Source organism: Peromyscus maniculatus, chromosome 5 (genome assembly GCF_049852395.1).
Source record: "Peromyscus maniculatus bairdii isolate BWxNUB_F1_BW_parent chromosome 5, HU_Pman_BW_mat_3.1, whole genome shotgun sequence".
Taxonomy (NCBI): domain Eukaryota; kingdom Metazoa; phylum Chordata; class Mammalia; order Rodentia; family Cricetidae; genus Peromyscus; species Peromyscus maniculatus.
This window is the reverse complement of record NC_134856.1, coordinates 38,070,985-38,082,874: the sequence shown is the minus strand read 5'-3', so window position 1 is coordinate 38,082,874 and position 11,890 is coordinate 38,070,985. Positions and strand designations below refer to the sequence as shown.

The 11,890-nt window shown below is 49.4% G+C and overlaps 2 protein-coding genes across 2 annotated transcripts in view; one reads left to right on the top strand and one right to left on the bottom strand.

Annotated features, from left to right (window-relative positions):
• Positions 1 to 16: 16 nt before the first annotated feature.
• On the top strand, positions 17 to 8,042 carry B3gnt9 (UDP-GlcNAc:betaGal beta-1,3-N-acetylglucosaminyltransferase 9). Its single transcript, XM_076572044.1, has 2 exons — positions 17 to 5,578; positions 5,756 to 8,042. Exon 2 carries the CDS (start codon positions 5,842 to 5,844, stop codon positions 7,033 to 7,035), a length of 1,194 nt encoding a protein of 397 aa, XP_076428159.1. The 5' UTR covers positions 17 to 5,578; positions 5,756 to 5,841; the 3' UTR covers positions 7,036 to 8,042.
• Positions 7,626 to 11,890, bottom strand: part of Phaf1 (phagophore assembly factor 1) — a 30,468-nt gene continuing 26,203 nt past the window's right edge. Inside the window, exons 12-16 of the mRNA XM_006986779.4 lie at positions 11,803 to 11,846; positions 11,306 to 11,349; positions 11,114 to 11,172; positions 9,899 to 9,971; positions 7,626 to 9,086 (exon numbers count right to left, since the gene is read on the bottom strand). Coding sequence (XP_006986841.1) covers positions 9,000 to 9,086; positions 9,899 to 9,971; positions 11,114 to 11,172; positions 11,306 to 11,349; positions 11,803 to 11,846 — 307 coding nt within the window. The 3' untranslated portion in view covers positions 7,626 to 8,999. The remainder of the gene's footprint in view (positions 9,087 to 9,898; positions 9,972 to 11,113; positions 11,173 to 11,305; positions 11,350 to 11,802; positions 11,847 to 11,890) is intronic.

The following is an 11,890-nucleotide window of genomic DNA, read 5'->3' as shown; positions in this document are numbered from 1 at the left end:
GGTGAGAAGGAGGGATGTTAGGACAAGTTTAGCAGGGCTGGATGGGAAGAGGGGTTGCTTCCTGTCCTGTTAGTGGGGGTTGGGTGAACCATTGTACAGTCTGGGGTTTGTTTGTTTTTGTTTTTTTTTTAAGACAGGGTTTCTCTGTGTAGTTTTGGTGCCTGTCCTGGCTCTTGCTCTGTAGACCAGGCTGGCCTTGAATTTACAGAGATCCGCCTGGCTCTGTCTCTGAGTGCTGGGATTAAAGGCGTGTGCCGCCACTGCCCAGCTTTTTTTTTTTTTTTTTTTTTTTGACACCCTATCTTCTCGACTGTGATGGTTAAGTGATCATCTTTAAGTATGGGCTTAAAACAGATATTACAATGAGCTTTAATTAGAAAAATTAAAATTTCAGTCAAGCAGTGGTGGCGCACACCTTTGCACCCAGCACTGGGGAGGAAGAGATAGGCAGATCTCTGAGTTTGAGGCGAGTTCCTGGACAGCCAGGGCTACACAGAGAAACCCTGTCTCAAAAAACAAACAAAAGGAAACAAATTAATATTTCAAATACATTATTAGGGGACTTTACAATTGGAAAGGGATGCACAATTTTAGACTAGTAAATCCTAATTGAAATGATCAGGCAAATATAGTAAAACTGCATCTTTCCTATAAAAAGTATACATTCTTTTCTGTAGGGACTCCTCTGTATGCCAGGGACCTGATCTTGCGATGATGTCATCGTCTCTGTGAATTTCCCCTTCCTGAGGAACACCATCTTCCTCATTTTTCCTCTTCAATAATAATGCATTTCTTCATCTTGAGATCCTTCTCCTCACTTTTAGTGAATTATGATCCGGCCTTAGTAACCTTCTTCCCAGGGGCCCAGAAGAGAAACTACGAACAGTGTGAATTACTTTCGGGAAAAGAATCTAAGTACACTGAGTTCTTTGTTCATCTACTTTATTCCTCTGGGATAAAATTCTGTCTACACAGCTTCAGTTCTGCTCTCATGCCTAGCTCCTTTCTTGCTTGATTTCTCTCTACATTTATCTACTGTTCTCTAAGTTCTATCTTAATTCTCTCATCTTAGTTCTGCCCCTTCTAGGTTCTCATCCATCCAGTTCTTTCCCATCTCCTCTTTCATCTCCTCCTCTCCCATCTCCTTCTCTCTCATCTTGTTCATCCCCATCTGGCTCTTCCTCATCTTCCTTCTCATTCCTCTATTATTCTCTTCTAGCCCTTCAATCTAGTTCTTCCCCATCTCAGTTCATTCCCCTCCAGTTCTTACCCATCTAGTTCTTCCATTCTCTTTTTTCTTCTCCATCTCTTCCTCCCAAGTCTCTGAGGTTTGTAGTTATATACACATGCAATAGCAATGCTCGGGTTAAAGCAGGGTCACCAGGCTTGAATTCCCTCAGGGTCAAAAGGAGGGGCAATAAGACCCACACAAAAGAGCAGTAACTGCCAGCATCATCTGCAACCCAAAAGGGAAGTGACTAATGGGGAATAGAATCAACTGAGGGCTAAACTCAGTTAATATCTGAGCAAGGGGGATTTTATGTGCTCAACTATATTCTTAGAAGTGGTTAGTTAAAGTGTTAAGAGTCTATCAGCAGCCTGAGTCAGCTTGATGTACCTGTAAGTAGAAACACTTTAGTTCTGAGTTAATAGTTAAAGGTAGATCTAAAACTAGAGATAAGATTTGGGAAAGGAAGAAAGTTAAGCTTAATTAGCACATCCACCAGGCCTTCTCAAACAGATAGTCTAGGTGCTTAAGTCTGTTCTTAGAGAGTGCAGAGGTTTCTCTAATAAGATACTTTCGTGTGTCCAGGGATGGTCCTGGCCAGATGCTGCTAATGACAATAATGACAGAAAGGCCTGAAATTAGGGATCCTAGCTGCGTTACTGCACAGAAAGTTATCTAAATATTCCTTTAGTAGAGAGGAAATGGTGCCCAATGAATGATGGAAAAGCTATAATAACACATGAGAAATTCATGGTAGGAAATGGCTAATACTCAAAAGTCAGTATCACCAGGACTCCATGAGCCTCAGATTGACCTCTGGAAGGCCCTTGGTTTCTTCCAGGTATTATCTTGTCATAATCAGCTGAAATCCTACTTCATATATTTTTGCGGCTTATAGCAGGCACTCTTTTCAGGGTCTCCCTCTGTAGACCAGGCTTTTCCTCCATCCTCAAACCCGAGAGCTGAGATTACATATGCCACCGTGCCGGGCCTGCATTTCATCTAAGTCCTAAATGCCTACTTCTCTTTCCCTCCCCAATTCTGAGCCTGCTCCACCTCCATGCTCCCTCTTTCTCTGTAGGTGGGCTAGCTTCCTTGTGATCATCTCCTCTTCCTGCCCCAAGACATGGTTTCACTCTCCGATCACATTCTTCTCAGCGTATGCAGCAGCTCAAAAACACCTTCTCTTAACCCCCAGGTTTGTGGTCTCAGTTTAAGAAATCCAAGACTTTCTGAAGTTTAAGATTTTTCAGTTTCCACTTTGACCTTGTTTTCACTGAGACTGAAGCATAAGATTCAGACGTTTACAGGGCATGTGGCATTTGGGATGTTGGGGCAGGAGGATTGCTTCAACTTGGAAGCCAGCATGAGCTACATATTGAGATGTAGTCCCCCCAAAATAAAACCCAACCAAACAAAAAAGTCTTGACCCTCCCCCCTTTTTTTGCTAGTACTTCCAACAGAATTTGTAAGTTCAACCTTCTAAGTTTATTTAAGCTAGAAGCCTGGGCTAGTGAACTTAATCCCGAATTACACATCTTCAGAAACTCTAGGGTAGTTGGCTGGTTGATTTTTGTGGTGGTAGGGATAGAACCCAGGCTCCCAGAAAGTGTTCTACCACTGAGCCACATTCCGGTTTTTGGTTTTTTGTTTGTTTTTTGAGACAATCTCATCATGTAGCTAAGGCTGGCCTAGAATTCATGATTCTCCTACTTGCAATTTCTGAGTGTTGTGATAACAGTTGTCCACCAAATTGTGCTAGGAAGTCTGTTTTTAAAATATCATCTGGGGAGCTGGGCATGGTGGTGCATCATTAAATCCTTGGCAGGCAAAGGCAGATGGATCCCTGTGGGTTAGAGGCCAGCCTGAGATAAATTGTGAGGAGTTCCAGGTCAGCCATGGTTAGGGTTCTGGCCTCAGGCACTAGCACTCACATGTATGTACCCACACACATGCATATACATAACTTAAAGATCTTCAGGGGCTCAAGAGATGGCTTGGTGGTTCTTCTGGAAGGTCGAGGTTTGATTCCCAGGAACCACACACGGCAGCTCACAAACACCTTTAATTCCACTTCCAGGGGATCCAATGCCCTCTTCTGGCACCTGGCATGTGCACGGTGCACAGCTGAATAAGCAAGCAAATCATTCATACACATAAGCTACTTCCCACAGACACACAGCAGTTATTAAGGACCAACTGTTATCACTGGGGCTTTGCTTCTTTTTTTCTTTTTTGAGATAGGGTCTCACTATGTAGCGCTGGCTGTCCTGGAACTCACTATGTCATCCAGGCTGGCCAAACTCTGGAGATCTGCCTGCCTCTGAGTGCTATGATTACCTGACCTATGGAGTGTTGTTTCTAAATAACCCCATGTTAAACCTCTTAATTTCTGTCTTCCTCCTGCTCTTCTGAAACTTCTTTATCCTTTTCTCCTTACCCACTATACCAAAGCCTAATTAAAAAAAATTAGAAATGAAAACAAAAAAGCATACCTACATAAATGCCCACTACTGCCAAATAGTTGTTGGGGAGAAAGCACAGAACAGCGAAAGTTCAGATTCTAATTCGTCCTCCACCTCCTGATCCCATACACTACACTTGCACATCTGTATGATCAGGTATGCACAGCTGTTTGGATTTTGTCCCTGCCCCTTTTTTGAGACAATGTCTCATGTAGCCCAGCTTGACATCAAATTCCCTATGAAACCAAGGGATTTTGCTGAATGAATCCAATCACTTAATGACCCTGAACTTTTGATCCTCCTGAGTGCTGGGGATGAATGCCAACAGCTATTTGGGAGGAAGGCTATAACAGGCCGGTGGCCTTGGATGAGGAATGGGTTGTGATGACCAGGAGTTTGTAGTTAGTTGCCAGTGGGATGAAGATCTGGGGGAGGCCCTGATTGTCTTGTCACAGGGAATGATTATCCTGCAGGACTTTCCGATGAACCTGGAGCTGGGAATACTGGTGCAGGCCTGTAATTCCAACATTTTGGGGGCTGAGGCAGATGGGTCGTCAGCTCCGGGCTCTGAGGGGGTACATAGCATGGCCTATCTTTATTTTTTTATTTTATTTATTTTTATTTGGTTTTTCAAGACAGGGTTTCTCTGTGTAGCTTTGCGCCTTTCCTGGAACTCACTCTGTAGCCCAGGCGGGCCTCAAACTCACAGAGATCTGCCTGCCTCTGCCTCCCCAGTGCTGGGATTAAAGGCGTGCGCCACCACTGCCTGGCCAGCATGGCCTGTCTTTAAAGCCCTCAAAGATCAGTGAACATGTCAGAGTGGGTGTGTGGCATAAGACGGTCTGAATGAAAGCAGCTCAAGGAGGAAGGGAAACCAGGAGATCTAGAAAACGGGACAGCCTACGTTGGCTCTTTGGCCCCTTCTAGAAGCCTCCCCCCAACAGTACCAGTCCCTGACAGCCCAGTCTGATTGCAGAAGCAACAACACGGCCATTACTACCTGCAAGGATACTGTATGTTGGGGCTCAGGACACTCAAAACCGGATCTGGGCAAGAAGACGGGAATGAAGCGCTTGCCTGGGAAATCAGTGTAAATGGAAGTGGCTCCATTTTCTGTATCCCGTGGGTGAAGAGGGCAAGGAAACACTGGGGGATTCCTGGATTCCACGAAACCTGGGGGCACTGGTTTCTGCCTGTGTCATCTTGGGCCAAGTCACTTACCGCACAAAGCAGTGGTCCTCTCTGGGCAAAGAGCTGCCGGCGAGTCTGTAGGAACAGAACTTGCTGTCTTGTGCTTGTGTCTGTCTTGTGTCTTGGGGTTGTGAGTGCCGCGTTTACTGGTGGCAAGTGTGGCGGCTAGGAGTAAGGAGGCAGCTATATATCACTGGGGCAGTTTATGGCTCCTGCTTGGTGGCCCGGGGCTGCTGAGGAGGTGTTCTCAAAAATGGCCTGGGATGGTGGCCAAAGAACTGAAAGTTAAGGCACTCAAGCTTAGGGTTTTGGGACCCATCAGCCAGAATGGGGACTTCTGACAGCCTTCTGCAGAGGGTACCCAGAGACATGTACACTTCCCAAACCTCAGAAACACGGAATTCGGGCATCTGAGGCAGCAAAAAGACCAGTGAGAGTCGCTTGTAAGAAATCCTCTTAGGAATCAGCTCGCACTCAAGAGATGGCATTCCCTACACCAGGGCGGAGCTGAGCTCCAGATGTCGGGGCGTACACAGCTGGAGGATCACGTGGCATGGCCTCAGCCCCCTTCCTGCCAACGTTGCATTTGGCTCAAGCCCGGGTCATGGCTGCCCTTGGGACCCTGAGCTGACAGTTGGAGGGCTCCCTGCGTTCAGGCGCTGCGACATCCCCCTTTACACCCCTGCGGCCAAGCGTGAGTGCTGGGGTCCTCAGGACCAAGATCAGCGGCGGGGAGGGAGAGAGGAAGAGGAAGAAGGGATTCAGCTTTGGTGCACCCGGTCGGGGGTCGAGGTCTGCGTCTCCCTGCCCAGCCTTGGGTACCCTTCCTGGGCCGGGGCCGAGGTTGGAAGCTGAACTTCTTGTCCCTTAGGCTGCTGCCGTGCGTCAGGGCCCAGGGCGGAGGTCGACAGAGCTGATGAAGGAAGGCTAGAGGACCCCGAGAAGGGCGGGCTGGACATGAGGAGGAGGCTGCGCCTTGGCCGGGACGCGTGGCTCACGCTGCTGCTCAGCGCCGCCCTCGGCCTCCTGCTTTACGCGCAGCGCGACGGGGCAGCCCCCACGACCAGAGCACCACCAGCGCGAGGCCAGCCCCCGCGGCCCACTTCTGGTCTCCGAGCACGCGGGCTCCCCAACACCGCCCGTGCGGCCCCGCCGGCCTACGAGGACGACACCCCGGTGCCCCCGACACCTACGGGACCCTTTGACTTCGGCAGGTATCTGCGCGCCAAGGATCAACGGCGCTTCCCGCTACTCATTAACCAGCCGCGCAAATGCCGCAGAGACGGCGGATCTGGAGGCCCGCCGGACCTGCTCATCGCGGTCAAGTCTGTGGCCGCCGACTTCGAGCGGCGGGAAGCCGTACGTCAGACTTGGGGTGCCGAGGGTCGTGTGCAGGGGGCACTCGTGCGCCGAGTGTTCTTGCTGGGCGTGCCCAGGGGCACCGGCTCGGGCAGGGCGGGCACGCAGACGCACTGGCGCGCCCTGCTGGAAGCTGAGAGCCGTGCTTATGCAGACATTCTGCTCTGGGCTTTCGAAGACACCTTCTTCAATCTAACGCTCAAGGAGATTCACTTTTTAGCTTGGGCCTCAGCTTTCTGTCCAGATGTACGCTTTGTTTTTAAGGGCGATGCTGATGTGTTCGTGCACGTGAGGAACCTGCTGCAGTTCCTGGAGCCGCGGGATCCGGCACAGGACCTTCTTGCCGGTGATGTGATTGTGCAGGCAAGGCCAATCCGCAAGAGAGTCAGCAAGTATTTCATTCCCGAGGTTGTGTATGGACTGCCGGCTTACCCGGCCTATGCGGGGGGCGGCGGCTTTGTTCTTTCCGGAGCCACGCTCCGCCGCCTAGCAGAGGCCTGCTCACAGGTTGAGCTCTTTCCCATCGACGATGTCTTTCTGGGCATGTGTTTGCAGCGCCTGCGGCTCACACCTGAGCCTCATCCAGCGTTTCGCACCTTTGGCATCGCCCAGCCTTCAGCTGCCCCGCATCTCCGAACCTTTGACCCCTGTTTCTACCGAGAACTGGTGGTAGTGCATGGGCTATCTGCAGCTGACATCTGGCTTATGTGGCGCTTGCTGCATGGGCCTCAGGGACCAGTCTGCGCACATCCACAGCCTGTAGCAACAGGTTCGTTCCAATGGAACTCTTAATTACCTATCGCAGTATCAAGCCTTTCACTCAGCTCCAGAAGGTAACATTAAAGGTAAACATTAAAGGTTTCCCATGTGGGTTAATAGTGTACATGGCTTTTCTCCAGATCACTGAGTGTGCAGCACTGACTCATTGAGAAAGCCAGGGCCAAGGTGTCTTGACCAGCAGACCCAAAAGAAGCTGGCACATTTAATGATACTAGTAGCCAACAGCATCATTGTGTGTACCAGTGAGGATTTGGCTGGATTGCGTAGGATGATACAAACACTTGCTGGTATCCCCATGGCCAGGTGCGCACCTGGCAGGCACTTTAGTTATTTGCTTCCTCCATTCTCCACATGTGGATTCCCAGCAGCCATATCTTATGTGTCCCCTTTGAGGTCTGCTGTGTTGGAGCTAACCCTTTAGGCCCACGTTTGCCTGTAACATGAGGGATGGGGCCAGGATGTGTCATGGTCTTGTCCACTATATGCACACACACAACCATGTCAATGGACCCGTCCCCTTCCCAGAAGGAGTCCTAAGATTCCTTTACTATAAAACCTCTCATATTCTTCAACCACAGCTTCAAGAAAACCAACAGTTCACATTTTAGTAGAAACTCCTCAGGCAGCAGCACACGGCAAGCTGTCACTGAGGGCATAGGTGCTTTATTGGAAAGGGGATGAGGAAGTTTCCTCTGTTCAAGAGGATGGGAACAGTCCTGGCTACCCTGACAGTGGGGTGTGCAGGGTCTCTGGCCAGACCAAGGTCCAAATGGGAAGACACCTGTCAATCAGAGTCATGGGAGTGCCACACAGCCTGGCTGTAGGCCCAGGAACCATACAGACAGCTGGGGCAGGTCCCCTGCACATTCATTATGAACTATACAAGATGAGGCTGTACATGAGTTAATTACAAAAGTCATTATTTACAAAAATCTGTACACACATTTGAAAAACTCACAAAATTGTCATCTATGTATCACAAGTTGCTAGACCAAAATATTAAAAATGGGATAAAATTATACGTTTCTCTTCTCAATTCTTTTCAAAAGGATTAATATTTAAAGCACATATATGTGACTTTCCATTAGCAAGACCCATGTAAGAAACGCAGCAGCCCAATCTTCTTTGAGCCCCTAGGCCTTAAATCAAGTGGCCAGGCCAGTGCCCACAAGTGGGGCAGGGAGCTGGCCCACAGTGCACAACAGAATGCTGTAACAGAAGGAGGAAGGTGTCTTTGGCTAACACTTTGGCATTAAATAAAAGAGGCAAACAAGATGGAAACATGCAGCCCTGTCAGCCAGGCTGGACCAAGAGACACAGGTGACCTTGAAGGCTGGTTCCCAGAGCAGCAGTGGGAACCGGACCTAGGTTCATACCTGATACAAAATTGTATTTCAATCACTCAGATGTGCCACCTGGGCATGACAGGGAGCATGTGCACAAAAGAAACAGAAAAGGGCATGTGGGCCACACCAGCCACAGCCAGCTCATCAAGTAACTAAAGTGGATGTAGTGCAAATATTGCAACCAAGTACTATGGACATGCTACCTGCTCTGCTCACCGTAAGGGCCACATGGCAATGTCGGGCCAAAAGCAGGACCCGATCTCATCCCAGACACCTATTTTCTTAGCCAGAGAAAGAGCCCATCTTCCCTATGTGTGCAGGACAGGGGCTGACATGTCCTTCATTACGTTAGTTGAGAGGCCCTGGGTCCAGGTATCAAGGCCCAAAGTTTGTGCTTCTCTTTGCAGACTGTGTTCTCTGCTGGCAACAGCAGGCTTTGGACAGAGGAATATCTGGGTTCTCTATCCCAAGGTAGAAGACTCAGCTCGAATCCTCCTTCTGAACGCTTCCGAATCCCAGAGCCCTTCAACACTGCCAAGGTGCTCAAGAAAACACGCAGGGTGGCACAGAGACCCACTGAGCTGGATGTGATGCAGTTCCATGGACAGAGGGGAATGGGCACTGACGTCCTCAGGGCAGCTCTGCTGTTCTCAGGTGGGCACCAGGCCTAGGGGGGCCATACAGGGTCACTGAGGCAATGTGGTTGTTCTGCATGACCTAGTGTGAGAAGAGAACAGGTCAGGAGGGAGGGATGTAGGCAGACAGGTCCCCAGGACTGGGCGGTAAAGGATGTAAATGTCATACTTGTACAGGCCTGGGCTCTGCATTTCCTGAACCAACTTCCTGTCAGTGGGGCTTACTTCTGCTCAAGGGTCTGTCTGTTCTTCACAGCGTATGTGAACTTCATAGACCCACTTATCTAGTCTTTCTCCAAGTGCAAAGGGCCTGCTGAGGTATGGCATCTAGATCCAGCCTGAAAATATGGGCTCCCCAGTCTCTCTCAAACCCGTGGGGTGCCCAGGCCACTCGTCCACATAACACTCAAGAATTAGCATGCCCAAGTTTGGCCATACTTGCTTTGAGGTTCCTCACCATGCTGTACTGCTTATTGATTCAAATTAAGGAACTGCTGCTGATAGGCTCATCCTGTTCAGGCTCTGTGACCCTAGATTTCCCTAACCTATTGTTTTCTTTTTTACATTATTATTAATTTTGTTTGTGGCAAGGGGCATGCACTTGCCACAGTATACCTGTGGAGGGCAGAGGACAACTTTCTGAGACTGTTCTCTCTTACCATGTGGACACCAGGGATTGAACTCAGGTCCTCAGGCCTGGCAGTGCACGCCTTTACCTGCTGCGCTATCTCACTGGCTCTCTTATCTACATTTCTGAACCTCTGACAGCAGAGATGAGGAAGGGTGCATCTGTCCAGCATGGACAGATGAGGAGAATCCACAATTCTCAGTCACTTGCCTGTTCTTGCTACAACCACAAAGCCCTTAGCAGCTTCTTTGGCCTCCAGGACTTACCTCAAAGATCATCCGCTGAAGACCAAAGCAAAATGTGGAGCCAAATGGGTTGGTGTTGTTTGGGGATGAGGACCTGGGGCCAGAGAATCCACAATTAAAGAGTGAAACAAAGGCCAAACAGCAGAAGGCCCGGTCCCTTCTGGGATGTGGGTTATTGGCCAGTGGTCTTTCATGACAGTGTTTCCTACACAGGCCCTCAAGGTCAAGTGGTAAGAAGTAGCTTCATTAAACTCAGGTTCATCTATGACTCAAAGATCAAAGGGAAGTTGCTGCTTTTCTCAGCTGAGAAACTGCCTCATCAGATTGGCATGAGGGCATGTCTGTAGGGCATTCTTAATGATTGATGGGGGAGGGCCCAGCACACCATGTATGATGCCACTCCTGGGCAGGGGGTGCTGAGTTGTGTATGAGTTGTGTAAGAAAACAAGCTGTAGCTGGGCATGGTGGCACAGGCCTTTAATCACAGCATCCAGGAGGCAGGAGCAGATGGATCTCTGAGAGTTCAAGGACAGCTAGGGCTACATAGAAAGAATCTTTCTACCCACCCACCCACCCACCCACTCCTCAAAAGAAAGAAAACTGAACAAGCCATGGAAAGCAAGCCAGTAAGTGGCTTCCCTCCATGGTTCCTGCCCTGACTCCCCTTAATGATGAATTTTAATCCAGATGTGCAAGCCAAATAAACCCTTTCCTTCCCATAGCAACAGAGATCAAATTAGGACAATTATTACAGAACTGAATGGGGTGGTAAGTCAGGAAGGCCCTTCAGGTGGGAGGGCACTTTAGCACGGCAACCACGAGGTAATGAACTACACAGCACAAGGCAGAGTTGATGGGAAAGGAGAGCTGAGGACAGAGAGTCAGACAACTGCTTGTTGTGAATAAGGGGAGAGAGGACCCCGAGAGACAGGGCAGGGGGAGGGAAGCTATACCAGGGACAACCTCTTAAAGTAAACACAAGGATCACCTCATCTAATCTGAACATACATGACGGGGCAGGAAGTATGTCTTAGCAACACCAACATATCCTCCCGCCACTCCACCCCGGAGGTTGGAATTTAGCCCAGGGCTGGCACATGCTAGGCACTATACTGAGCTGCATCCCTAGTCCAGAAACTTGTGTAGTTTGTATAGTAACCACTGCTAGACTTCCTTAAGCCTTTTGAGCTTCAAGGAGCAGGATGGGGTGGCCAGACACAACCACCTCCCACTTACCTGTGCAAGACAACAGGCTTCTCCACAGGATGGCCCAGAAGCTCCTGGATGTTGTCCCACTGCAAAAGGGACAGGGGCAGCAGAGGTCAACAAGGACTAGTCCACGCTGTGACTAATGGAATGCCCAGTTTACGGACCTAGACATACGTAGCCACCTTATTCTCAGACTATTAGACAGAAATAAGAGCTCACCTTGCTGTAGGTTGTGCATGTTTCAGTCTGACCACCTGCATTTTCTGGAAAGAGAAGATGGTATAGGCTGGGTTTGGCTGGTCTTGGCTAGCTGTAGCCCCAGCCACAGGCAGAACCCAGACCTAGTCACCCTTCCTGCTGTGGTTGGAGAATATGGGGAGCAAAGAGAGGTTGTTGGGAAGGATGTGGGAAAGCAAAGGAAGGCCAGTCTTGGTGTGAGCCACACTAATTGGCAGGGGGAACAAAGGATGTGTAAGGAGTGCTGGATGATAATCTGTAGACAGGAAACTCCTCCATCCACTAGCCAACAGTCCCAGTCACAGGAGAAGGCCTTCATGGCCTCCAAAACAAAGGACCCATCCCAAAGGAGCTGAGGCTCTGGGGAAGAGACAGTGAGCAAACACTTAACCAGCCTGACCCAGCACTCTGCTGCCTCTCCCTGCATCTTAACCCAGTAATTCCACATCCCCTCTAACCTGAGATACTTCTGCACTCACCTTTCTTTACGGCTAGTGGGATCTTGAACTCACAGCGGTGGTAACTAGAAAGAAGATGGGTAAGTAAGTGCTGTTTCTTGGCCCAACT

Bases quoted from the DNA above. Each gene is read 5' to 3' on its own strand.
- B3gnt9 (XM_076572044.1), top strand. From the start codon at position 5,842: ATGAGGAGGAGGCTGCGCCTTGGCCGGGACGCGTGGCTCACGCTGCTG.